General features: G+C 43.8%; 2 protein-coding genes across 4 annotated transcripts; one reads left to right on the forward strand and one right to left on the reverse strand.

Moving 5' to 3' along the window:
* Positions 1–383: 383 nt before the first annotated feature.
* Positions 384–25,196, forward strand: CLTC (clathrin, heavy chain (Hc)). Of its 3 annotated transcripts, none has more exons than XM_010153615.1 (32): positions 384–592; positions 2,713–2,981; positions 3,311–3,472; positions 4,262–4,375; positions 4,689–4,862; positions 5,633–5,830; positions 6,486–6,686; positions 7,264–7,416; positions 7,725–7,847; positions 8,109–8,246; positions 8,359–8,523; positions 8,635–8,815; positions 9,888–10,051; positions 11,732–11,857; positions 12,425–12,567; positions 12,953–13,187; positions 13,498–13,620; positions 13,717–13,862; positions 14,027–14,210; positions 14,550–14,742; positions 15,183–15,340; positions 15,547–15,711; positions 15,800–15,907; positions 16,030–16,197; positions 16,365–16,514; positions 16,792–16,923; positions 17,088–17,198; positions 17,914–18,084; positions 18,367–18,588; positions 19,608–19,628; positions 22,546–22,621; positions 23,801–25,196. In XM_010153615.1, exons 1-32 carry the CDS (start codon positions 436–438, stop codon positions 23,923–23,925), a joined length of 4,956 nt encoding a protein of 1,651 aa, XP_010151917.1. In that variant the 5' UTR covers positions 384–435; the 3' UTR covers positions 23,926–25,196. The 3 variants fall into 3 exon arrangements, with proteins under 3 accessions (XP_010151917.1, XP_010151919.1, XP_010151918.1); XM_010153616.1 differs by lacking the exon at positions 19,608–19,628 and adding an exon at positions 1,342–1,344 and having other exon boundaries at positions 436–592; XM_010153617.1 differs by lacking the exon at positions 19,608–19,628.
* A 1,352-nt stretch (positions 25,197–26,548) lies between these two features.
* Positions 26,549–27,064, reverse strand: PTRH2 (peptidyl-tRNA hydrolase 2). Its single transcript, XM_010153618.1, has one exon. The coding sequence runs from the start codon at positions 27,062–27,064 to the stop codon at positions 26,549–26,551; it is 516 nt and encodes a 171-aa protein (XP_010151920.1).
* Positions 27,065–27,463: the final 399 nt, after the last annotated feature.

Below are 27,463 nucleotides of genomic sequence, written 5' to 3' on the forward strand. Positions count from 1 at the left end.
TAACTCTACAAGGATAAAGATAAAGCTCAGACACCTCACATGTGGTGTTAAGCTTGAAATAGTGATAGCTGCCAAGCTCAATGGAGTAAGTTAGGGCTCTGGAAGTAAAGCTGGTGAGAGTGAGTACTGAAGCTGCAACTCTTGCACAGCTACCAGGAGCAGGCAAGTTCAGTGTGCCTTAAACTATATGAGGGGCTCAAAAGTGGCGTGCTCAAAAGAGTAAGCTGTAAATGGACCTTGAAGACAAGGCACTTGAGTGCTGCAGGGCTTCTTTAGGAACCCTGCTGGGCTTAGTTGAAGATGGGCAAGAATGTTCGCCATGGCATTTTTGGGTAGCATGATTGTATTGTCACAAAACGGTGTTCATGGTTTTTTCTCTTCCAGCTCCAAAATCTGGGCATCAACCCAGCAAACATCGGGTTTAGCACTCTGACAATGGAGTCTGACAAATTCATCTGCATAAGAGAGAAAGTGGGAGAACAGGCTCAAGTGGTGATCATCGACATGAACGACCCCAGCAACCCCATTCGAAGACCGATTTCAGCTGACAGCGCTATCATGAACCCTGCCAGTAAAGTCATTGCATTAAAAGGTATGGAAGTCCTGATAAATGTTTGAAATGGATGGAGAGCTTTCTTTAAGACTAGTTAATGACTTAAGTCTCTCAGGCTATTTATTTGGGAGGATCCCATACCAATTTTCCACAACTTAATAGGAGCTGAAGTTGAATGCGTTTTCAGTTCCCCTGAAGGTAGCGGGGCAGTAAGCTTCACTTCAAGCTTCCTCTTTGCTGATTATTAGGATGAGGTTTTTGCTTCAGTCACAATGCTTACAGCTTCTCAGCAGGGAGAGCTGAAAGGCAAGTATAGGCTTTCAGATAATTCTGGAGTCTCAAGTCTGGAATCATGTTAGAGGGAAGTGAGACCTCATCTCCTAAGTGTATAAGGTCTGCCAACTAACCCTCTCTGTAAAGAGGGATAAACTAAGACTGGGGAGGAGAGGAAATATTCCTGAAGGCCTTAGTCTGGCCTTCACCAGTTTATGCATATTTATTTTATCAGTCAGTGATAAGAGTAAAACTATGCAGGGAAGACTTGTGTGATAAATAAAGCACATGGTCAGCTAATTTGGTATCTGGCGATACAGAGAACAAGCATTCCTCTGGAGTCCCAGAAGTGTTCATCTCTTTCCCCAAGAGACCTAAGAAGCCTTAAATACTGTCACTCTGGAAATGTATTTATTGCTAATGGAAATACTTATGTGTTTTCGATGTTATCTAAGTTTGACTTTAATACTGTGCTACTGTTTTGTCACAACTTTAATGCTTTCTTGTGTGTGCAGATGGTGAGTTACTTCATCTGACTCTACTAGTTCTTGTCCTGTCTTATGAAAAGAAAATGCAGAATAAAATGGCTCAGATCTGTGGTGTACATGGCTGAACTGTGGTTTTTAAGCAACTGAAAGCCTAAAATTCCAAGATTTTTCATGCCCTCCCAAACAAGGGAATCCTTAAGATCCAGAAAATTAAGCCACTCAAGACCTTGAACTGTCCTTAAACTATTGGGATCTTGATCTTAAGCTTTTTATAAACAGGACTGACCCTTTCGACTTAGGTCTAGATTTTGCTTTTTAATATGCTTTGCATAGCATGTAGGATACCTGTTACCTGAATGTCATCTTCCTCAACTCTAAAGCTCCAGCTGCAATAGATACAGAAACAAACTGCTAGCCTGTAGCCTGAGTAACACTATTAGTCTTCTCCAAGCTCTGGAGAAGCTCCTGACTCTGCATTTTATGGCAATAGCTGAACTAATGGTGGCTTCTAGCTAAACTAATCCTTGGTGAGTGAAGGCACTTGCCCGTATGGCACTGGCTTTATCCAGCTGAGTTACAGGTAGTAACTAGCGGATATTCTGACTTGCACCTAGTTTCACATGATCTTTAATATTCCTCTTGGGCTACACTAGCATGTGCTTAAATAGCAATCCTCTAAAACTAGCAGAAGTTGGTCAGAACCTTCTTTATCTTCTCAATGGGAAGAAGTAATTTCTTACATGCCACTGCATTGGAAAAACTGGTAGAAATGACTGCAGGTGGCAGTTCAGAATGTATGTATGCACCATTCTGTGTAATTTGGAGAACTTTGCCTCTTAACTTCTAGAGCTTGTGTTGGTCTCCAGAGTCCTTTCCTTGCACAGTTTCTGTTAGTCTGGGTTGCAGCCAGTAGCTGTGTATCCTATTAGGGTCACCGAAGGGTTTTGGTTAACGAGTCTGAATTACAAAAGCTGTCTGCCAACATGACAGTTCCATGTTGTGCTTTTTTTTAATACTTAAAACAGATGTGGACATAGCTTTTAATGACACTGGCACAGCTCTACTCACAACTTCCAAGAGACTCAGCGTTAGTGTAACCTAGTTTTGATGTACGTGAAGTGTCATCCAACTTGTTCGTGTAGCTGAAGCTCTTGCCTCCTCCCAAGTTGTCTTCCACATCTGTTTCATTGCTTAGAAGTGGCAAATGGGTAAAATTAGCCCTGGGAGCGTGGTCTGGTTAAAAGCAGTAGCTGATCACTGAAGATACTGCCAGGATATATCAGCATTTTCTTGAAGGAAGTCATGAGGGTTTAATGTCGTAGTGCAGCTCTTCTTTTAACCAGTGCTTGAAGTAACAAGTTGTAACTGTAACCTGGCTAACAATGTTGTGTTTTCTAGCTGGGAAAACGCTTCAAATATTTAACATTGAAATGAAGAGCAAAATGAAGGCTCATACAATGACAGATGACGTCACCTTCTGGAAGTGGATCTCTCTGAATACTGTTGCCCTTGTAACGGATAATGCAGTCTACCATTGGAGTATGGAGGGGGAGTCCCAGCCCGTGAAAATGTTTGATCGCCATTCCAGTCTTGCTGGCTGCCAGATCATCAACTACCGTACTGATGCTAAGCAGAAATGGCTGCTGCTGACTGGCATATCTGCCCAGGTACTTTACAGTGGTTGAGTGGGAGGCCTGCTACAGAAGGCCCAGAGCCTGTCTCTCTCCTTCTATAGCAGCAAGATGGATGTTTGTGTTCTTTCCTAAAACATTGTTGGGAATGTAAATACTTGTCTTGATCTTCAAATAACAAACTTAGATGTAATTCAAAATCTTAACAATAATGGTATAAACATTAGTACAAGGTTAAGAGTCTTAAGTGATGCCTTTGTAAGCAGAAGCATGGCTTGATATGACAACATGTTTACCAGCACTAACTTAACTAAAATCACTGGCCGAGTGCCTGTTATTTCTGACTCTTGTTCTGTCTTGTCTAGCAAAATCGTGTTGTGGGAGCAATGCAGCTGTACTCTGTAGATAGAAAAGTGTCACAACCAATCGAGGGACATGCAGCTAGCTTTGCGCAGTTCAAGATGGAAGGAAATGCTGAAGAATCCACTCTCTTCTGTTTTGCAGTAAGAGGGCAAGCTGGGGGTAAGGTAAGAGTTGGTTCTATATATGCTGTAATCTTTCATGACTCACCCTGGTTATCTGCTTCCAGGAAGACAAGTAGTTTAATGCACAAAGGTGCCATTAGGAAAGCAGGGGACTGTGTGTCAGTCTGGGTGTTCTCTATCTAATGTCTATGAAAACAAGGTGCACACAGAGCTTCACAGCAGGGACTGCCTGATGTAGCAGGAGTCTGTTTTGAGTCATGAAGTGATGTGGCATGTCATGACCAGCCTAATTAGCTGCTTGAAACACGTGACTCTTGGCTTCACAGGCTAAGCTTAAGGGAAAAGCTGTTGTAATCTTTCTTGGATGCTGATCCCCAGTATCAGGCTTAACTTACATCCGAATGATTGGGTGAAAAAAATTAAACACTAGTGTTACAAGGCTAACTAGTGGTCTGATACTAACACGGGAATTATGTGAGCTACTTCGACAGCTAAACCAAAGTAAAACCAAAGCTAGATTCAGAGAAACATCTTCAGAACTGTCTCTGTAGAATGTTAACCAAGTTGAAAGAGTACGTATAAAATTATCTAGCTGAATCCTTAAACTTTCAAGTAGCTAGGGGTAACTAAAGATCACACTCAGCTGTGTTGTATGCATACAGTATGCCACACCTTTAGCCAGTGAAAATAGTTAGGAAGACTGAATTAATTTAGCTTTGTAAAAGCTTGGGGTTAAGGCTCAGGAGCAAAAGAATTGCAGTATCTTCATTGAGTCTATTATTACATAAATTAATTACAAGAACTAACAGACTAATCTTATCTATTGCACAGTTGCATATCATTGAAGTTGGCACACCACCTACTGGGAATCAGCCCTTTCCAAAGAAAGCCGTGGATGTCTTCTTTCCTCCTGAAGCACAAAACGACTTCCCTGTTGCCATGCAGGTATGACAGCTGCAAACAAGAGCACAGCAGCAAGTCTTGGTGGATGTGGCACTGGAAGCCAGCCAGGTGTTTAGTGATACCCGCTTGTGCTTCAGTAGTGTGACAGTAAAGGTGGAGACTGAAGCAGCATTCATGTTCTTATACCTGGATATTTCTTACATAAATATTTGATTGTCTTTCAAGCTCTTAAAACATCATTGTACTGCTATAACACACTTCTTGTCCTGAAATGGCACAGCTATTTGCTGATTCTTAAAAGCACTTCCTTGTTTTATCAAATACCAAATGTGTATAATCCATTTCTGTTTTGCAGATCAGTGACAAGCATGATGTGGTGTTTCTCATAACGAAATATGGCTATATCCACTTGTATGACCTGGAAACTGGCACCTGTATCTACATGAACAGAATCAGTGGAGAGACCATATTTGTTACTGCGCAGCATGAAGCAACAGCTGGAATTATTGGAGTAAACAGAAAGGGACAAGTAAGGAAGCTTGGCCTGGAAACAGCTTGTTTAGCTAACCCCCTGGCCCTTAGTGATACACCCAGTGTCTGTATCAGTGTCTAAATTTCCAGAAATCAACAAGGCAGAATAGTAGAACGAGGACTGTGGTAGTATCAGATAGCTGAACAGGAGTGCAGCTTCTCTGACCTCTGGTTTCTTCTACAACTCTGGTTCTGATTGCATAATTTGGGGGGTCTTGAAATGGCAGTCAGTGGATCTAAACACTTGTACTGTTGAGGACAGAATGAGAATATACCTCTCCTTTTGGGGACAGATTGTATCCTCGTGCGGAGCACATGCTGAGGAGTCTTAAATGCATTAACTTTGAAGTCTCTTCAGAACATCTGATAGTGTTTCATGCCTTTAGACTGAATTGATTTCAAATGCTGTTGCTTTTTGAGCATGGTAAGAGCGGAAGACTTGTTCCTGTTTATCCTCTAGGACTGGTTACTTAAGACACTGTGTACAGGTTAGAGGAAGCTGGTACTTACGTCCCTGTATTTTTGGCCTCTGTAAATGCCTCCGTTTGAGCTGACTGTTAATCATCTGCCGTTGTGCAGTAATTGGGTGGTAGAGGTACTTTCTAACTGGAGGTCTGTTTCTTAAATAAAATAACAAGACTCTGCAGTCATCAAGGGATGAAAACACATCCCATGCATGCCATAACTTGCCTTTTAGAGATTAGCTTAGCCCTTGGCTTTCTTCTTATATTTGGACTAACTGGAACTTTTTCTTGCTGATTTATTCAGGTGCTCTCAGTGTGTGTGGAAGAAGAGAATATTATTCCCTATATCACAAATGTGCTGCAGAATCCTGACCTAGCTTTACGAATGGCTGTCCGCAACAACCTGGCAGGTGCTGAGGAACTCTTTGCCAGAAAATTCAATGCGCTGTTTGCACAAGGGAACTATTCGGAGGCAGCAAAAGTGGCCGCCAACGCCCCAAAGGTATTGTACTGATACTCAGAACAGTGCTGAACTCTATTGCCTTAAGCTTCTTGCTTCAGGAAAGCTTGCTGAATTTCCCAAGTGGCAAGACCAGAATCTTGTTACTGCTCCTGTCCTAATATAGTGCTTAACATACCTGTGAAGAACCGGTACACAATGTGCTGAGGGTACTGATTGTATGCTGGAAGATCGTGAAGCTTACAGAGTGGGAGAGGAATAAATGATGAAGTAGTGACTATGAGGTTTAATGTTTCTGGTACTTACCTTTACTTCTCCAATAATTAAAAAGTCTCTATGAAAACACAGTCTTTAGCTGAGGCTGCGCCTGGAAACAGGATTAAAAGGACAGGCTAAGACTAAATTCAGATGAGAGGAACTTGCAAGGATAGCGGTGTCTTAATTCTGTAGGACAGTCCTCTGAGCTTAAATCTGCATTGCTACTGACACAAGTCCCGTAGGCTGCTGTTGCGCACATCTGCCCAAACCTCTCAAAGGCATTGTCTGAGCTGGTGTTCAGCCAGGCTGCTTCTGACTTCTGGGCTGGCAAAACATAATGTCGCTGTAGCAAGCACTTTTAACTTCAGCTTTCTGGAGAAACTCTTGCCAAGCCACAATAGCAGAACAGAAAACTAAAGTGCGTTTCTATTTCTGGCAGGGAATCCTGCGTACTCCAGACACCATACGCCGGTTCCAGAGTGTTCCAGCCCAGCCAGGACAGACTTCCCCTTTACTCCAATACTTCGGCATCCTGCTTGACCAAGGGCAGCTGAATAAGTACGAGTCACTGGAACTCTGCAGACCAGTGCTTCAGCAGGGACGCAAACAGCTCTTGGAAAAATGGTTAAAAGAAGATAAGGTAAATTTGGGGCAGATACCTTTAGAGCTGTGGAGGGGGAGGGACATAACTGCTTGTGCATGACAGCCTTCATTCCCCCCCCCGGGAAAACTCCTGGGCAACACATCAACGCGCTAGTGGGATCAAACAGTTGAGCAATAAGTGTTCGCTTTGCCTGTAACTCGAACCCATACTACTGCAAGATATTCTTAAAAGCTTCACCCATTCGACTTAAAATTACAGCAGGGTGAACTTAATATGAAAAGCTTCTGAGCTGCTGCTCTTCTTTCCCAAACCTCTTCAGACTTCTTTGGATACTGCCTTGCTTGTGCTCTGAGCTGTGGTTACCTTTCTGTAATTAGCTGAAGAAATATGTTGATACAATCTATTGCCTAAATCTTTTTAGCCCTACAAATACATTTCTGATTCCTGTAGGGCAGTGTAAGGAACAAAGCCCACTAGATCACTGCTGAGGAGTTAGATAATGCTGTCAAGCTGGACCTCAATTTTTAAGAAGTCCAGAAGGAAGGCAAATGAGGAAGAAGGCAGTAATGCATGCCACTGTCAGGGTGCACTGACTATTTCTATCTTTAAACAGCTGGAGTGCTCAGAGGAGCTGGGAGACCTTGTGAAATCTGTAGATCCTACGCTAGCACTTAGTGTCTATTTGAGAGCCAACGTTCCGAACAAAGTCATCCAGTGTTTTGCTGAAACAGGACAAGTCCAGAAGATTGTTTTATATGCTAAGAAGGTGAGAGGGAATTAAATTGCCCTGTCTGTCCTGTATTTAAAAATAACTCGTAAGTTCCAAAGTAGCTAAAAGTAATTGTGGGGGAATCTGAGAGCCTGTCTAGTACCTACTTTGGCCTAAGGTTTTGTTGTGCATAGTTACTGCTTGACTTCATACATTTATCCTTTCATACTTCCCTATGTAGCCTCTTCCAAATGGGGAAATCCTGTGTGGGTGTTGTGTAAGCTCCTAACAGTAGCTTTTACTGAGCTGTGTATGTAACAAGGCTTGTGCTGGTGGTGAGTTACTACTATTCATTTTCTCTTCAGGTTGGATATACTCCAGACTGGATTTTTTTGCTGAGGAATGTAATGAGAATCAGCCCTGATCAAGGACAGCAGTTTGCACAAATGCTTGTTCAAGATGAAGAGCCTCTTGCAGACATAACACAAGTAAATAATTTTACTGCTATGAAATGTTAACTTCGAGGCCTTGAGTTGGTAAGGGAAGCTGTACTCTTCTCTGAGAAACTGTGAGTTTGGATGCGCCTTACCAGGACAATGCTGTTTCTTGCCTAGTTTTAAAAACACTAAATGGCAGCTTAGTGCAGTGCCAGGATAAACAGTTTACCTTTGGAAGCTGCACTTCATGTTACTTTGTTTAAATACGCTTCCAGTTCCTAATCAAAAGCCTATTTTAATTTTTCTTTGCAGATTGTGGATGTCTTTATGGAATATAATTTAATTCAGCAATGTACAGCCTTCTTGCTGGATGCGCTCAAGAATAATCGTCCCTCAGAAGGTCCCCTGCAAACGCGTTTACTCGAGATGAACCTCATGCACGCACCTCAGGTGTGTTTTCAGAGTTACTGGGTCAGCTAGACTAGCCACCGCGTTGTGGTCCGTATCAAGTGCTCGCGATAGTGCTTAGGAATGAAATGAATCCTCTCGATGTTCTTTCTAGGTTGCAGATGCTATCCTGGGAAACCAAATGTTTACTCATTATGACCGGGCTCACATAGCTCAGCTGTGTGAGAAAGCTGGCTTGCTACAGAGAGCACTTGAACATTTCACAGACTTGTATGACATCAAGCGTGCGGTAGTTCACACTCACCTTCTCAATCCTGAGGTACGAGATCAAATATCCTGAATCCAGCAAAAGCCAGGCAATTGCTTTTGACGTTTGACTTCAGAGTGTAGTATTCTGCTTGGGTCTAAAATGACTTCTGTGTCTTTGCAGTGGTTGGTGAATTATTTTGGTTCCTTATCGGTAGAAGACTCTCTGGAGTGTCTGCGTGCTATGTTGTCTGCTAACATTCGTCAGAACCTGCAGATCTGTGTCCAGGTAGCTTCAAAATACCATGAACAACTGTCAACGCAGTCGCTTATTGAGCTGTTTGAGTCCTTCAAAAGCTTTGAAGGTAAGTTTGTGCTCTTGCCTCCAGCAAAGGAGCTAGTTCTCACCTCATCATACCTGCGTGTGTGAAGCACTGTATCAGCTGAAATCTGGAAAGCCATGTAGGACTTAAGCGCCTCTGCCTCAAAGCTGTCTTGAAACCTGACCTCAGCCTTAGAGTTCCGGGTTCAAGTGAGGGGGACAACATCAGTGTTGCATATTTTTTGTTTTCTGAAACACTACAAAAAAGCTCAGAGCTGTAGCCAGCCTAAAAAGTTAACCAAAGAACCTGCTGGCTTTTTTTCCTTAAATGTGCATAGGCTTTGGGGTTTGGGCTTCTGTACTTCTCAACAGGACTAGCTGTGTCATCTAGTCAGCACAGTTGTACGTCAGTGGTCAGCTGTCTGCAGAGGTGTGGCTGAACAGCATCTTGATGAACTTTAAAGCAAACCTCCTTCAAGATTACATTTTCTCAGTGTTTGACTCTTAGAATTTTGGAGAGTGGGTAGTGGAATAAGATGCTGCTGTAGAAAGGTTTCTTGCACAGGCAGCCTATACCTGTTTTTTTTCCAAAAAGCACATGAATTTTGTTTAAATGACTTGGCAGTCATTTGTCTAAAGTAGTCAAGTGTTACATGGCAACAGCTTTAAGTGAACTTTAGCTGTGGGTCGTGGCAAGGAGCTTTTGCACTTTGTGCTTGTTTTAGTGAAAGGCATGATAGTAGCTTATGGGCACAGCTAGTTTTGGTTTTCTGAACTCTCCTTTGCTTCCTGTCTAGGGCATGTTTGGAAGGCACACACTGGGTGCTTTAACAAAGCTGACCTGTGGCAATTGATGATGCCTCACTATTTGTCGTAGCTGCATATGACACGCTAGTCCGTCATGCACGGGGGAACAACGACAGGCTCAGCTCAGGATGATCTGGTCCCTGTAAAACAGTTACAATGCTTGAATCTTCTTTTCAGTTCCTTGTAAGCTTCTCCACTAGTCAGATTCAAATTTTCATGTAATTGTAACTGGGAAGGCCTGCTTAAAGGCTAATATTGATCCAGCTTGAGTGCTTTAGCAGAATAACATGCTGACTTTCTCCCTCGAGGTTTATTTTATTTCCTGGGCTCGATCGTAAACTTCAGCCAGGATCCAGATGTCCACTTCAAGTACATTCAAGCTGCATGCAAGACCGGACAAATTAAAGAAGTGGAAAGAATCTGCAGGGAAAGTAACTGTTATGATCCAGAACGTGTTAAAAACTTCCTCAAGGTAATGTTTGGGTAGCACTGGACTGTCTTGGCCTCTTTGGGGTTCTGATAAAACATTGTGTGTGCCCCCGGTGAAATAAGGCAGCTCTGTGAAAGTACAGATGAGTCTTAACCTTTGCATTTATCGATCCTTCTCCTCTTAAACCAGAGGTATCTAGTCTGGCTGTACCCCTTAACAGAGCCTGACCTGGGACAATACCTAAAAAATGGAGAATCGGTTAGTTCCTCACGGCTCTTATTAAGGTAGACCTGGCTTGAACTCTTAAACTGTAATAATGGCACCAGCTCATCTAGAAGTTGTTAGAGACGCCTGCTATAGAGCAGGAAACGGGTAACTTGAAGGTTGAGACCCACCGTAATGCCAAACGAGTTTATAACTTAGTGCTTATTTACAGTGTAAACAGCTTCATCTGAGCAACTAGAGAAACGACGAATGACCTGTCAGTTAATTCCATAAATGCTTTCAGTGTTGATCTGTCCCACTCAGCTTACGTGTACACACTGAGACTTCAGCCAGGTGAACTACAGTGTCGCCCTGCTAGGGTACGCCAGCCAGCGTAAATACGTGCTGACCCGCTGTTACTGCCAGGATTCCCAGCACTGCTGAAACCTTTCCGGGGTGGAAAAGGATGGTGCGCTCCAAACTGAGACTCTGTAGCCTGTTGTTAGTGCTGAGCGTATTGACAAATGTAACACTGCTAGAAATATCTGAGAAATAGTGTGGGAGGGGAAAACTTTATCTGGGAACATTTCCTGCCTTCACGTTTGTTGGTTACATAGCATAGTCTTAGCTTTTGCTGATCGTATCTGAAGATGGCAAAACCCTTCAAATGCGAATTCTGTAAAATAACCTGGTGTCACCGAGGTGTAAGGTATGTAAATTGATCAAGCCACCTAAGATAACTTACAAGCTGTCAAATTCCTGATGAAAGCTATTGTTTTTTGTGCTGTTCCATGTCTGGAATGTGCAGGACATGTACCAGGTAAATCTCCCAGTACAGGCCTCCCCATATAAAGTCCTTAAGTGTAATTTACATGTAGGATTATATTCTGGGATGTGCATGTTTGAGTAAGTGATCCAAAATATGCATCCGGAATACTGTCACATAGACTAAGCTGCTGTATGGTAACCTTTGTAACCTTATGCTGAAAGTTGGAATGCTTTTAGGTAACTAATCTGATTAGCAATTTAAGTAGTACTGCTACTATCTTGATATTCTTACTGTTCTCTAAATCCATGGTTAGAAGGTATCACAAGACACATGGCACTCAAAGTCAATTCTGTGTATATTATGATCCACAACTTTAATCTAGTCTTGGTTAAACTCCTTTTGAAATCCCAGAGTGCTAATCCTGCACGCCAAACACCAGTGGCAACTAAAATTGCTATCTATAGCTTAGGCTTGTAATAGTTGTACTGTGGTGTAAAACTGAGTAGACTCTGCCATGCCAAGGAGCAGGGTTAAACTTCAGAAAGCTTCTTGCGTAGGCCCTGGAGTGGGTGTGAGTACTCCTACTTGCTACATTTTGCAAACAATTAGTGGAACAGTAACCTGTCATTATTTGGTTGTCTGTTGAATTTTGGCTTTCCAAATTCAGCTACTTTAACAGTTTAAGTGACTGTACTTGTCTGCCTAAGCCTGAGAACAAAGCCAAATTACTGAAGCTCTTCTCGTTATAGGAAGCTAAGCTCACTGACCAGTTGCCACTCATCATTGTATGTGATCGCTTTGACTTTGTCCACGACTTGGTGCTGTACCTGTACAGAAATAATCTCCAGAAATACATCGAGATTTATGTACAGAAGGTAAGTTACAGTTTGTCACTTGGCTTTAGAGAGTCAGACTGATCAATATTCCTAGTAGTGTATGCAACTAGGGGCATTGTGTCTGTAAGTATTCTGCAGGCAGCCTCATGCTTGAGGCTGACATTTAAGTACTTACTAGTGGCCTCTGGTAAGTTAGCCCTTACGTGAGTCAGATCTCATAGTTATTCTTCAGTCAAGCTGAGCAGTAACCTCCACTAATGTGCCTCTTGAAGGAGGAGACTTGGTAGAACACTTGGAGTTCTTAGAGTAATTTTAAATTCCAGCATTTTATGGGGGGAAGGAAAGTTCTCTTTTATACTTCCTGTGGGGACAAATTGGCTCTCTTAGGAGCTCTCCCTATGGGGACTGAGCACTAGTGAGCCACTGAGTTGTGGTGTGAACCCTTGTTGACTGAAGAACTGACTCTCAAGCTTTTCCAGAACTTCAGGAAGCTGGAAGGGTAAAGTCAGGAAGATGAGATCAGGCTTCATCTGTACTTCTAGGGATAAGTACTGACTGCCCATACTGCCTGACAACCCACTGACTTCTGTAAATGGTCCTGTTTAGGTGAATCCAAGCCGTCTGCCTGTTGTTATTGGGGGACTGCTTGATGTGGATTGCTCTGAAGATGTGATAAAGAACCTTATCCTTGTAGTGAGAGGTCAATTTTCGACTGATGAGCTTGTTGCAGAGGTTGAGAAAAGAAACAGGTATTAAACTTCTACAAGTCTCTTAACCCTTACCAGACTGCTCATCCATCAGTGCGTGTCCTCGTTACATCGCTAAAGCTGGGACTGATGTAACAAGAAGCTGCCGTTGGGTGAGCAAGCAGCGAGGGTCTGCTTTACTCCTCGGCTGATGTGGGACCTCCCTTAAGCAGCCTCCAGAGGGTCTTTAGCATGTCATGTTCTTCACAGCATGAAGGTTATACCATTATAATAATGGACCAGAATGCAGGTGAAAATGGGGTACTGTAACTCTGTTGTAGTTACTAACTGGCCTACACTGAAGCTGACTTCTGCAGCAATGAAACTGTGCAAGTGGATACGTGCTTGTTCACTCAACCTCTCTAATGTGAAAACCGCTTCCTTCTAGGCTGAAGCTGCTTCTGCCCTGGCTGGAAGCAAGAATTCACGAGGGTTGTGAGGAGCCTGCAACTCACAATGCACTGGCCAAAATATACATTGATAGCAACAACAACCCAGAAAGATTCCTGCGCGAGAATCCTTACTATGATAGTCGCGTTGTTGGCAAGTACTGCGAGAAGAGGGACCCTCACCTGGCCTGTGTGGCTTATGAGCGTGGACAGTGCGATTTGGAACTTATTAATGTATGTATGCCAAGGCAGCTGACTTGGGCTAAGTTCTAACCTGAGTACCTGAGCACTTCCTAAAAAGTACTGAGCTAGGAACTGCTCGCTTCCAATAGAATAGGTAGCTATTTAATCTCTCTCTCCAACTTAATGAGAAATGGGAGGCTCCCCTGGACATCTGGGAATGGGAGGGTAATGGAAATATCAAAGCCTGAGATTTCTAGTCTGCATCTCAGGCAGGCTTATTGGGTGTTGCAATACAATTAGTTCATCCACTGTAGGCTCAGTAGCTGGGACTTCACCCTGAATAGACTTTGCCTTTCACTAGGTGTGCAACGAGAACTCCCTCTTCAAAAGTCTGTCCCGCTACTTAGTTCGTCGTAAGGACCCTGAGCTGTGGGCCAGCGTGCTGCTGGAAAGCAACCCTTACAGAAGACCGTTAATTGACCAGGTATAACTGACAAAACATCAAAAGCCTTTACTGTCCTAACTTCCCTTGCTAGTGCCTGATTGAACTGATTTGTCCATGGCTTGGCTCTGCCTGCAGGTGGTACAGACTGCCCTGTCGGAGACGCAGGATCCTGAGGAGGTCTCTGTTACTGTGAAGGCCTTCATGACTGCAGACCTTCCGAATGAGCTTATTGAACTGTTGGAGAAAATCGTTCTTGATAACTCTGTGTTCAGTGAGCACAGGTGTGTAAAGTCAAAACTTAAGCCACAGGAAACTGAAATTATACCTGGTGTAGGTGTTAAACTGCTGTAATGTGAAACAGCAAATAAGCTAACACTCTCCAGAGGGGAGGGTGAATTTCTTGATCACTACCTGATACGTACTTGTATTTTCTTTCTCTATTTAGGAATCTGCAGAACCTTCTCATTCTTACAGCTATCAAGGCTGATCGCACCCGTGTCATGGAATACATCAATCGCCTGGATAACTATGATGCTCCAGACATCGCCAATATAGCTATCAGCAATGAGCTTTTTGAGGAGGCGTTTGCTATCTTCAGGAAGTTTGACGTCAACACATCAGCTGTACAGGTATCTTGAAATCTTGGTCTGTAATAACTCCTTGTGACATGTGTGTCCTCACGCAAGGACTTTGCTGTTAACTTGTGACTTCAGTACTCAACATCAGTTAGCAAAGTGCCCAGAGCTGCTCAGTGTCTTGTTTTAGGAAGTAGAACAAACACTGTGTATTGAACCCCCAGTACGTGGAACTTTGTAAGCCTAACGTTACTCATGCTGCGTGGGTTATACGGAGTAGTCCCCAATTTAAACGCAGCTGTGGATCTGCTGAAGAACTGACATAGAACACGGTTCAGTGGCTTGTAAAACTGACCTACAGAGAGCGGCTGATCATGGTAACCCTTTCTTTAGGTGTTAATAGAGCACATTGGAAACCTGGATCGTGCGTATGAATTTGCTGAACGCTGCAATGAGCCTGCTGTATGGAGTCAGCTGGCTAAAGCACAGCTTCAGAAAGGGATGGTAAAGGAAGCAATTGACTCCTATATTAAAGCAGATGATCCTTCCTCGTACATGGAAGTTGTTCAAGCTGCCAATGCCAGTGGTATGATTAAGTTTTATTTAAATCTTTGCTGTTGATGTTGCTCAGCTCTTTTGCATGGTCTGTTGCTCAAACTGCAGTTCTGCAAACCTGTATCTTGATGCAAGCAGAGGAATCTGGTCATTCAAAGACTGCCCTAAACGAGAACAGGAAAAGATAGTGTATTCAGCTTGTAGATAACCAGTGGTCTTACAACTGCCTAGCTTCTTTAGCTAGCTGGAGACTTCTGTCAGAGCAGTTGTTGCTAAAGAGATCTTTGCATATGCATACCTGAAATACCAGGATGTATTTAGTCAGGCCCATTGCAAGGCGACTGTTAATCTCATGTAGGCTGTGCGGTATGGAGGCGAGCCTTGGTTGTTGGGGAATACCTGCTGGCCGTATAGCTTAAGCACGGGTGTCCTCGGTGGTGGGAAGTAAGCATTCCGAATTCTCTTGCGCAGGGAACTGGGAAGAACTGGTCAAGTATCTCCAGATGGCACGCAAAAAGGCCCGGGAGTCATATGTGGAAACGGAATTAATCTTTGCTCTTGCTAAAACAAACCGTTTAGCAGAGCTAGAGGAGTTTATCAATGGACCCAACAATGCACATATCCAGCAAGTGAGTGAGACTGTTTCAGTTTTGCTGAATCACACTAGTAGGCCTTGATAACCAGGGAGGTTTTGGGACTTCCGTCTCTTTGGATATGTAGATAGATCTTGGACTTTACAGGCATTTCCATTTTGATAACGGTTTGAACGCTATGCGTTTTATGTAAGCCCTTGACTGAAAATCTGTAAGAATAACCTGATTATGCTCTCCTGTAGGTTGGCGATCGCTGTTATGATGAAAAGATGTATGAAGCAGCTAAGCTGTTGTATAACAATGTGTCCAACTTTGGCCGTTTAGCCTCAACTTTAGTTCACCTAGGTGAATATCAGGCAGCTGTGGATGGTGCTCGGAAGGCCAACAGTACTCGCACATGGAAAGAGGTAAACTTATACATTGAATGAGTTGAATCAAAGCTTCAGCCTCTTTGGGAGCTTTGATTATAAGCAGTAATGCAATTGTCAATTCCAGGTCTGCTTCGCTTGTGTTGATGGAAAAGAGTTCCGCCTGGCCCAGATGTGTGGACTCCATATTGTAGTGCATGCAGATGAGTTGGAAGAGCTCATTAACTATTACCAGGTAAATAAGCTGACTCCTCTTGTACAGTCAAAGTCTAAATTCTTTCATGGCAGCTCTGTCCAAAGCTGGAAATTTAGTCGGGTTGGTTCCTAATGTGAAACATCTCTGACTGTATCTCTTAGGATCGTGGCTACTTTGAAGAGCTGATAACTATGTTGGAAGCAGCTCTTGGACTTGAGCGAGCACACATGGGGATGTTTACAGAGCTAGCAATTCTCTACTCCAAATTCAAGCCACAGAAGATGAGGGAGCACTTGGAACTGTTTTGGTCCAGAGTCAACATCCCCAAGGTAAAAGTCTGAGGCCTTAAATTTGAGTTAAAACGCATCTGTCAGGATTGGACTGTAGCGTTTGCAATAGCAGCTTTGGAGGTTATTAATAGCACTGAAGCCTGAGTGCTGATGGACTCCAGTAGCGATATGTGTTAACTGGAATTTCTGATACGCTTTTTGCTTAGGTTCTGAGAGCTGCAGAGCAAGCCCATCTCTGGGCTGAACTGGTGTTCTTGTATGATAAGTATGAAGAATATGATAACGCCATAATCACAATGATGAATCACCCAACAGATGCTTGGAAAGAAGGCCAGTTCAAAGATATCATCACTAAGGTATTGCTTTCCTAGTGAAAGGAGGTAAATTTCTTGCTATGTGCACTTTAGGTCTCTTCCTGCACTAGTAGCCTGTTTAAAATTCAGAGTTCTTGATATTGCCACATAACTTCAAAGCACATCAACTACAGTAACTAAAGAGATTTCTAGCGACAAGAATGAGTCTTGGATGGGTGGCTCAGTTGTGCTGGAATATCTAAGGTTATGTCTGTCTTTCATTTGGATTCCTCTACAGTCAAGCTTCTGCTCTGAATGTGCATCCTTACTCATCTCTTAGGTGGCCAATGTGGAGCTGTATTACAAGGCAATTCAGTTCTATTTGGAATTTAAACCTCTGTTGCTGAATGATCTGCTGATGGTGTTGTCCCCTCGGCTTGACCACACTCGTGCTGTCACCTTCTTCACAAAGGTAAATTTCCTACTATCCAGATCAAAGAAGTTGCAATTGGAACAGCATTTAGCTGTAGTAATATTTTTAAAAGCTTAGCTACCTCACTGCCTTACAGGAAAGATGCTAGGAGATCTCTACGAAAAGTGATCTTGACTTAAATTTATCTTCCTGATTCCTTGAAGGTTAAACAGCTACCACTGGTCAAGCCTTACTTGCGCTCTGTTCAGAATCACAACAACAAATCGGTGAATGAGTCCCTGAACAACCTCTTCATTACTGAAGAAGACTACCAGGTATGTCTTGCCTTGAAACGCTGATACCTGGAGCACGTTTCGACTTGCATGTGCTTCATAATAGAAGCAGCTGTTCCTGAATTTCAAAGTCCCATTCGAGCAGACCTCTGTGTCAGTATTAACCTGACACTCTGGGTGTGTGTTTAATGTCTAGAAACACAGGTGTTTCTCTTGTTTTCAGCAGATTTTTATCTGCTTCCTGTTAACTTGCATTCCTTAAGTATACGTTATACGCTCTCTGCCACTTCAGAGTAACCTGGTGGTGACTAGCCAGGGGTTAAGTGGAGAACTTAGTGGCATTCTGGGAGCTTTTTGAGTCATTCTTACTGCGGATAATCTGGCTACTTTGTTACAAGTGTGACAGATCAGCTTTTATTTAAAGCAGACGGGTGGGTGCTAAGGAAAAAACTTGCAGAAAGGGCAAACAGTTATGATGTCTAGCTGTTTTCTGAAAACAGCTGCCTGGTATTCCAAGGTTCTTAACCTCAGCAGCTGCTGCTGAAAAATACTAACTGGAATACCCTGAACTATATGTGTCAAACACCAGCTCCTCAAAAAAAAACCCCAACAACCCCCAAACCCCCCAGACAGTCTCTCTGCAGGTCTAGCGAGAATACTTTGTCCTCCTAGAAGGAGGAATACAGAACGAAGATGTACAGAAAATGCTGTAGTTTGAGGTGTGAATAACTTTTTTTTTTTTCCCTACTTAACTCAGGCTCTTAGGACTTCTATAGATGCTTATGACAACTTTGACAACATTTCTCTTGCTCAACGTTTGGAGAAGCATGAACTAATAGAGTTCCGAAGAATTGCTGCCTATCTCTTCAAAGGAAACAATCGCTGGAAACAGAGTGTAGAGCTCTGTAAGAAAGACAGGCTGTATAAGGTACGACTGCTACCCAAGTCTGGTCTGGCGTGCTTGGCTTGTTTGGAGGACTCTGACTTTACAGAAAAGCTGCGGGTTTTCGGATGCCGCTAGATGGTGCTTGTTGCTTCTCTGGCAAATCCTGCTTCAGAGTGGCAGTGGGTGGACACATGTCTTGGAAACAAGGCATAGAATGCCTCCTCTGCCACTGTCAGGAATGGGTTGCAGCTTAGTTACATACCACATCCATGTCAGTGACGGTGCTGTGGCACCTGAGGCTAAACGGACTCTCTCCTGTTGCAGGATGCAATGCAGTATGCTTCAGAATCCAAAGACACCGAGTTGGCAGAAGAGTTGTTGCAGTGGTTCTTGCAGGAGAACAAGAGAGAGTGCTTTGGTGCTTGTCTCTTCACCTGCTATGATCTCCTAAGGCCGGATGTGGTCTTGGAAACAGCGTGGAGACACAACATCATGGACTTTGCCATGCCGTACTTTATTCAGGTCATGAAGGAATACTTGACCAAGGTAAGAGCAGGTGCTTCTCTGAGGCTGAAAGCTTGTTAATCACTGTGGTGTATGCCTTGAGACTGTCTGCTTGCTACTAACATTGATCCGGGCTTTGTCAAATGTCTGTCTGTCTGTGTCCACACTTATTTTTCAGTCCATCTGGGGAGAGACTTCGCCCTCTAAGAGACTGAAACACTTGCAGACTCCACCCTATCTACCAATTACAGAACCTGCATCAGTAGTATTTGCCTGACCATGGGCAGTGTTTCAAAGTAGTTCCAGGGTTCAGGCTTCTCATATGCTGTGTTAGTCAGGAATCCCAGCTGGGACCAAGCTCTAACTAAATTCTAGACTGTATCTAAAAACCTTTGTAGCTAGCTCTTGGCTTCACTTGGTCTGCCATGCATTTAGCTCTAAAACGTGAACCTGAAAGACCTGAACCAGATCTGAGTTAAATGCCAGCTGTCACTAGCCAGATTTGCCCAGGTGAGGCTTTTGGAGTATCTTCCAGTGAAATGGTGTAAGTTCTTTAATGGTTAAGACTCTCTGAGAAGTAAAACCTTAACTTAAGCTTGAATCAGTGAAGACTAGAGTGCCTGTTTGTTTAGAAGACTTGCCTGCCTGTTACTTCTAGAGGACTACTCTGTAGTCCTGTACCAATCTGCTACCCTCAAATGCTGTAATTTGGGGGCGGTGGGGAGCTATCTAAGCAATAATAGCTTGTCAGATACGCCTGATGTACCAAGCTAATATTAGGCCTCTCTTGAGAGTAGTAGTCTTGGAGTAGGGTTCTGAAGGTTGGATTTTAATGATCTGCTAAAGGATTAGGCTGCAACGGTAGCGTAGCTAATGAAATCAATGCCGTAAGGTCTAGCAACAAGCAGAGCTGCCTTTCTAAAGCAGATACTTCTGGTGTATCTTTGTTTTTACTCGCCTGTACCTTAATTATTTCTTCCCTGACGCTTGTGTTTCTACCTTTTATATGCTCAATATGGAATTTGATTTTTCTAAGCTGCACCTTCTGAATTCCTTTGCAGGTTGATGCAATAAAGGAAAAGGTGAAAGTTGATTCTTGTTTTCCATCTTTAAGTCTGGAGGACTAAGTCTAAGGATTCTGCATGAGTTTTTTTTTTTTCTTTCCTACGTTTACTACACTGCTGCTACTGCTTTTCCCCCAAACAGAGTATCACTAAAGCATATGCAAATTGTTTAACTCTACAAGTAGCTAGTGCTGTAGGACGAAAGTAGATTCATTTGCTACTAATAAGCTAATAGATCCTCAGGAAGGGCATACAGGTGATGAGTTGGATCACAGTCAACCTGGTATCAAAAGGATACACGAGTGCTACTATTTGACAGCCAATCTAACAGGAAGAACCTCCTCCAATTAGAAATAACTAAGTCGTGGACCACTGTCTCTGAACCATAAATCAGTGTGGCGTTTGCTAGTCTAAGGACTGTGATCCAGTTTCTGATCTCCTGACCATTACTAATGCGTGCTGGCAGTAGGCAGAGTAGATGCTAGCTGCTTCAGAAGAGACTCATCCTCATTCAGGTGTCCAGTTCTTACGGTGCTAGTCTGATCCATATGGAGCTCTAGTTCAGCTGTTAGACAAAGTCTGCGGTTCTCTTGCCTGTAGTAAATTTCTTGTAGTTGTGTGAAAAAGACTGCCTTCCAAGCTCTTCAGCTTTATTAAACTTCTTGCTACCTCATTTTTTTTAAAAAAAGAAGGTAATGCTTACTGCTTTTCTGAGGCTACTCTGAGGCTTGCCTTTTGCTACGCAATGTTGCCCTTCTCAAGGGCAATCTCCAAGGTTTCTGTCCATCTGCTTCTGTACAAATACCACACTGATTCTCCGTAGACCAGAGGTCAGCCCTAGCATGAGTTTTCCATTAATGTGGTTGAGCAAAGGGCAAACAAACTGACAAATGGCTTGAAGATGGACTAAACACAAACTGCTTCTTGGTGACAAGATGTCTGTAATTACACCCCTGGAACTCAAGGCTAACCTGACTAAAATGCGTAGTGTAAGGTCCTTCAGCAGCTAGTAAGTGAGGCAGTAAGAAAGCGTGTGTGTGAAAAAAGGTAATTGAACTGCAGTGTTTGCATAAACTACGCATGTGTAGCAGTCATTGCAATTACATCCCACTATTCCTTAAGCTACAAGGCATTGCTGTGGGCTGCGTGTGGTTTTTTGGGGGGAGCCTGTATGGCAGTCATCTTCAGACCTCACTCTTGCTTCAGTACTTTTGCCTCTTTTTCATGCACACATAACACAATAACATTGAATGCATGTTACTTTTCCTCTGCAGCTTATTGCAGTCCCTGTGGAAAAGCCTTTAAAACAATCTTGCTACAAGTGTGTAGGGTACTGAACCTGGTGATGCTAAGAACCATCCTGCAGGCTGGTTTCAAACTTGTGCTTGTTACTGTAAATACATGTTTAGCGCTGAGGGGAGGCATCAAAACTGGGTCAAAAGTGCAGTAAATGTCTGTGGCTGGAGGCTTTCCAAGTGCACCTCAGCCAAATGCCTCTGCTTAGTAGCAAACTCTGCACATTCTCCTTGGATTTGCATCTCTAAACGTGTGCTTCTGTGTTCGGTGTGTTGCTGTGTGAGATAAAACCAGTGCAGTTCTCAGCACAGTGTCTGGAAATGGGTCTTGAGGCACTGGCATACGCTCCTGTGCACTTTGATAGCAGCAAGCCAGACGCTGGGGTGAGGCAACAGAAAGGCTTGCCGTGAAAGCCCAGTCAATGAATGGACTCGTAAAGCCACTTCCTGGATTTTATGCCTCTAATTGAGGTTACAAATTAACAGGTTTATGGAACACGTAATTCACAACTAACCGAAAGAAAGCAGTTAGAGCTGCCTGCAAGTATTTGCTAATGTAGCACAGTTAAGCTGAACACTGTTCAACTCTTGGATGTTGGTGTAGCTGAGTAAGTAATGCTGGCCCTGTGTAAGTGCAGGAAACTTGTCTTCAAACTCCTTTGTTAAGGACACAAATGAAACGAAAGACTAGTCTGGTTGGTGAGTTTTCTTACTTTTAAAGACAGTAACTGACAGGATTGTCTCTACTTCATTCTAAATCCTATCTCCCAGGTAAAATATCAGTACCTAATTTTTGTGGTTTTAGTTTCAGGGTCTGCCTTAGACTGCAGTAACGTTGAGTTTCCTTGGATGTCTCTTAGTACCAAGCAGTATTTCACCACAGAACAAGTCTCTTCCCTCGCCTTTCTCTAGGGGCGGGCTAACAGCACAATTGCACGTGCTGTGCAGCAGAGTGAAGCTGGCTAGTCCTGTCTGGTCACTGTGTACTGAGCACGAACGAGCTGAGTATTGTGGGTTTAGGCTGACTGCCACACAGTTCTAGAGTGGAAAAAAGCAAATCTTATACACATGCATTCTCTGCATTTGAACTTAAATTGCATGAGTGAATGGGTTTGGAAAGTGAAATCTTGAGGCTCAAGTGACATGTCGGATGCTATTGCAGTCTGCTCTATACAAATATCAACTTCAGATTACTTTGCCTCAGTGTTACATTCAGGGAAACTTCTCCAGGCCTGGGCATTATCTCAGCAATTGCTCCAACACCAAAGGTCTCCAACTGGCATTGTGCTAAAATCTGAGCTTGTGTCCTAAGGCTGTTGGTTTGAAGTAGTTGGAGCGACACTGACTGAGCTTACGGATGTTGAAGTAGCTCTAGTCCAGTACGGGACCTTTCGTACCAAGCCTCAGCCTGGAGTGAGCTTTCAAAGAAGTTCCACAAATCCCTCAATTAGGGGTTTTCGTCAGGGAACGGACAATCTGGACTGCACCAGTACCAACATTGCTACTTGAATTGATCTTAACTTGTAAATGGTCTCCTTTTCTTGATGGGTGTTAACATATCACTAAGGCTTTTCCACTTCTCTGCCATGAGTAAGTACCTCTTCTAGAGGAGCTTTTTTAATTGTTGGTCTCAATTCCAGGTGGATAAACTGGATGCATCGGAGTCCTTGAGAAAGGAAGAGGAGCAAGCTACAGAAACACAACCTATCGTTTATGGTAATGCTTTAGTTTGTGTGTTGTCAGTAACACACTGTGCTTTTAGAACAACATCTCTAGTCACATGTTTTCCCAAGGACATGAGAACCTTCTTCATGTGAAATCAAGTCTTGAAGGAATGTGTTCCAAAATACTAGATAAAATGCCATTCTAGTGCTGCTGCCATGATCGGATATGGACTGCAGGATTTAAGATTGTCCTGCTCATTAAGGAAACTCTTTCTAAAGAAACAGTGTGGGAGCTGCAGTATTCCACACTTGCAGCAAGTGTGTTGTTTGGATCTTGCTCAACATGTCTGTCTTCGATATTGGTTATTCCCTTTGTGTCCAGGTTATTCCACTATTTCTAGTAAGTTACAAATACGAATTCCAGTGATAAAGGAGCCACCACACCCTGAAGCAGTGCAGTAGTTGTGGAGTATTAGCCATAAAGCTGCTGGGTGTGATGTTTCAAGACCTAGCCCTGAGTACCACTGTGATAACTGATCTGACCTACACTCTCTCCAGAGCAATAAATCTTGTAGCGGTTGTCTTTATGTACACTTAATATTCTTAGTATGTTTGAATTGCTAGTTGTAGGGCTGAAGTGGTCTGCAAATTGTGTCCTGGCCTAACAGGCTGTTAGAGCTGCCAACTATTGGGCTGTCCTAGTTCTCGTAGCTGAGAGGCAGACACTTAGCAAAGATGTAGTTCTCCAGAATGAACTGTTCCACTGTAGTGAATGTGGCTTATGAGAATGTTTTAAAGGTGTTTCTGGACTTTCAGGCTGCAGGGGTCAAGCCTTTGCATCAGGCTCGCTGCAGTGTAGGGCTCTGGCCTTCAGTGAAGCAGGGTCACTAGCACCATTGGAGCAGGAAATGCTATCAGAGGCCAGACTGGTTCCAGGACTGGGTGAGCTCAGTGCCTAAGGAATAGGAAGCTGTTCCCTTCTCTCTCCTCACCAGACTTCTAGGAACTTAAAGTACTTGCCCCTGATTTCAAGGATCTGTCAGTGTCCACAATCTGGTTTTAGTCTCGTACTCTGTTGGCCCGAGGGGGGGAAATACCCGCTCTGGCTGCCGGGGACCCTGAATCCCGTCAGTAGGGACCTACATACCAATGTCTGCAGGGAAGTTGCAGGAATTCTGCCGACTGAAGTCTCCACACCGAGGAATAAAGGTGAAACCGTTGTGTCTTCCAGGTCAGCCACAGCTCATGTTGACAGCAGGACCCAGCGTCGCCGTTCCTCCCCAGGCACCTTTTGGCTATGGCTACACCGCGCCTCCCTACGGGCAACCGCAGCCTGGCTTCGGGTACAGCATGTAAGGTGCAGCACAGGTCCGTTTGGAGCTAGCGTATTTTCTTACTGAAACTCCACCGTCCCTCCCCGCTTTAACTCATAACAGGGAAAAGCAAGAGTTCTGCCTCGTGTTCTTGTAACCTTTATTTCATGAAGGACTGTTTTTTCTAGCGCAAACTATTTGAATCACGTTCAATCTTTTTCACATTCCATGTCATTTAGACTTTACTTTAAGAGGGGAATAGTTTAAACAACTCTGTTCAAGTGGGCTTTTGCAGGACTGCTTATTACCATTAAGTCTGTTGTGAAGATTCTGATTTGCACTCTATAGTGTTAAACTCTAATATTGAATCTTAAGTTCATTGTATGTGAGCAGCTTTACAGTATGTACTGTCTATTCTAAATGCATTCAAGTGTCACTGTATATTTGGAGAAAGCCGAAGCAAAGATACTCCTATTTGACCTTGCAAGACTGCTGACAAGAGACAACACTAATCAGCATATCCTACCTGGCTGGATTGCATAGCTCTCAAAGAATTAAAAATGCGTACGGACAACCTTGCCTGACTTAAAATGAGTAAAAGGGTTGTTTTCCTTAACCTATGCAGGTTTTTCCAGTTATGCATATAGAAAACGCTAGTGTCTTTTTGCTCACTCCATATGTAACAGATGACCTTATGTTGTGCTGTATCCTGTGCTTTTGTGGGACATTCCATTCAGGAACAGAGCACCATGATTCCAATGTGTGTATTTACTAACCCTGCCCTGAGGTTTGTGTATGTTGGATATTGTGGTGTTTTAGATCACTGTTTTGAGTGTACAGAAGAGAGAATTCGAGCATATTGCTGTTCAGTTTTGTTTGTGCAATTTGAAATTACTCAATTGAAAAATAAATTACTGGACTGTGGACATGCTGCATAGTGGTAGCTTCACTTTTCTCTCTTCAAAAAGGACCTTCCAACTCAAACCCAGTATTACAGTGCTAATAGTAGGGGGCATGCAGGTGCCTACACTCGAGGGTGAGGGGCCATTAGAAGAGCGGCAATGGAGACAGTGGGGTCTTGCGCTGAGGGGCAATACACGAAAATATGTCATGCTTTTTCTATGGAAAGATTATGCCGGAGAGAAGAAAACAGCACTTTTCAATAGTTGGCTGCGTTGCGGTCACCTACAGCATCTTTGACCGGATGATACTTTAGGATTGTAGTAGGGTGTGTCAGTTAAATCCAGATCATGTCCTAGGTATGTAAGTTGCCTTAAATATATTTAGCTTCAAATAAAATTGACTTAAATGTTTCTCTATGAATACTGTCATATTTGAGTGTAATGAGCATCAGAGCACCGACTGTGTTTGGGATAGCTGTAGAAGCTTCTGTGTCTTAACCAGGAGCCGTCCTCAGCATCAGGTTCCAGCTCTGAGGCTGAATCCCCTTCCTGCTTGCTCCTGTGACTCCGGAGTTGTGGTGTGTGACCCCCTCAGCTGAGCACTGCAGCAGTTCTGTGTGTAGTGGTGGGTGTCAGCAGCTGGGGGGGCTTAACCTGCCGCAGGCCAAGGTGCCTACAAGAGTGCGGTGGAGTAAGTCTGCAGTGAGTAGCCTCAGCCTTGGAAAAGCATTACGCTGAAGTAAGGTGCAGTGTAAGAACTTCATTTTCCGGGTTGATTACACTTGCATTTCAACCCCTCTGACATTCCCTCGGGGTCTGTTCCCTCTTGTACCACACATTTCATAGGTACTGAATGGGAAGACCCGGCTGAGAGGCTGTAGAAGAAACATCCTCAACGGCACAGACCTTGCAAAACAGCTTTGTCGTAACACTCACATGAAGTCTGCCTTTTACAGTGCTGGAGCTACAGTCGAGCTGCACGGGTAGAATCTACATGAGCTGTGATCTGCCCAGTAACTGCTGGAAGCGAGTGCTTCCTTAAACCCAAGACCTGCTAATCCCAAGCAAAACAAGTGTGGGAGCTACACTGACACCTCCAGAAAGGAGCATGGCTTACAGCTTCTCCCAACTGTTTATTGGCTGTTAAGGTCCGGGCTGCAAAGCCTGTTTAACAAGCTATTGCACCAGTTACTCTATTAGAAACTGTGCAGGAAGTTGGCTCCCCCCACCCCTATGGGGCAATTTGTAACTGCTGCAGCAGCTAATCTTTTCGGAACTGAAGAGTGTATCTCTTCAAGAAACCTTCCTGTAAGGCAGAGAGGGGGATCCTGTCATTTTCAACACACAGGATAAATTCACTTACATTTTAACAATGCCTCTCTTCAGCCAGTAAACCAGAATGCAAAATCTTCAGTTAACTGCATAAGTCCTAAACATGCTGGGATCCTTCTTAGGAGTAGTAAAATTCTGCCAGCTCTACTTTCTCCTCAACTCCACGGAGCTCAGCATTGACCTTCCCACTTTAGAACGCGCTACAGAAGGTAGGGAAATTCATGAATGGTATGGCAGAAGAGGTGGAACTATATGATCTTTGAGGTCCCAACCCAAACCGTTCTGTGATTAATATTAAAATTTGCAAATGTAAATCTTTTACAACAAAAGGTTACCTTATACTGAGAGAACATATGGAAAAATCCCAAATTTGGCTTTTATTCCTTCAGTACAGACACATACCAAGGCATTCAGGCTGCTTTGGTCCCTGGTTTAGAAGAGTTTCAGGTGACCAGAAACTTTATCTACTACATCAACGGGTCCCGGTCCAATTCCCAGGACTGTCCGGGAGCCTGGAGCTACCTGAGTACGACCTGCATCTTGTATTAAGCTCACAGTCAATCCCAGGTTTTTGGCATCAACCAGGAGTTGGAGCAGACTCTCTTCATCGGGAGTTTTGAGGACCACTTTAGGTTGCCCGCAGTCGTCCCACTGTTCCAGGATTTCAGGATTTTTTCTCTGAACTTGCTTGTAGGCAGAAACAGCAGCATGGGCACACTGTGCTACCACTTTCCCCTTTCCCATCTTCAAATCACTGCGGACAATCAGCACCATCTTGAACTCCCCGGACTCCCCCATGATGTTCGCTTTGGTCCCCAGGTTGGTCGCAGCCACAGTCATTCCGGCTTTGGGCCTTAAAAGCCTCCCACGAACGCTCCATCCCAGGCACACTCCGCACGCCACTCCAGCGATGACGCTGAGGAACCCGGGTTGGGAGAGATAATCCATGATGGATTTTGGAGACCAGCTATGAGAGGGGGGGGGAAAGGCAGAATTTACTCGGGCATTTTTCAGGTTGTAAGAGCGCACCTGGCTGGTTGGAGACAACATTTAACATACACATTATATAATAACAACCACAACTCTTCTGTCCTCACGGGAAAGGACTTTCAGGGACCTTTCTTGGTGCAGGGTCTCCTTTCCCAGCGCCAGCTTTTTCATTGCAAACACGTCACCGGAGATGGTGCACAACCTACCGCTGACGGGCTCCACCCAGGGAGCAGGAAAGCTACACGTAAAAAGAGTAAGAAACGGTAAAACGGCGAGGTTTTTTAAGTCAATACCCAAAATTACCTTGAGGGCTGCTTCCCGGGAGGGAGCGAGGGCCGGGCAAAGCCGCCTCCAACC

This window comes from Eurypyga helias, unplaced genomic scaffold, assembly GCF_000690775.1.
Source record: "Eurypyga helias isolate BGI_N326 unplaced genomic scaffold, ASM69077v1 scaffold20136, whole genome shotgun sequence".
NCBI lineage: Eukaryota > Metazoa > Chordata > Aves > Eurypygiformes > Eurypygidae > Eurypyga > Eurypyga helias.

Excerpts from the sequence above, each read along its gene's own strand:
- PTRH2 (XM_010153618.1), bottom strand. The coding sequence starts at position 27,064 with ATGGATTATCTCTCCCAACCCGGGTTCCTCAGCGTCATCGCTGGAGTG.
- CLTC (XM_010153615.1), top strand. The coding sequence starts at position 436 with ATGGAGTCTGACAAATTCATCTGCATAAGAGAGAAAGTGGGAGAACAG. Across the intron at positions 8,816-9,887 it reads GTCCTTCAAAAGCTTTGAAG|GTTTATTTTATTTCCTGGGC; the intron begins GTAAGTTTGTGC and ends TTCTCCCTCGAG. Across the intron at positions 16,198-16,364 it reads CCAGAGTCAACATCCCCAAG|GTTCTGAGAGCTGCAGAGCA; the intron begins GTAAAAGTCTGA and ends CTTTTTGCTTAG.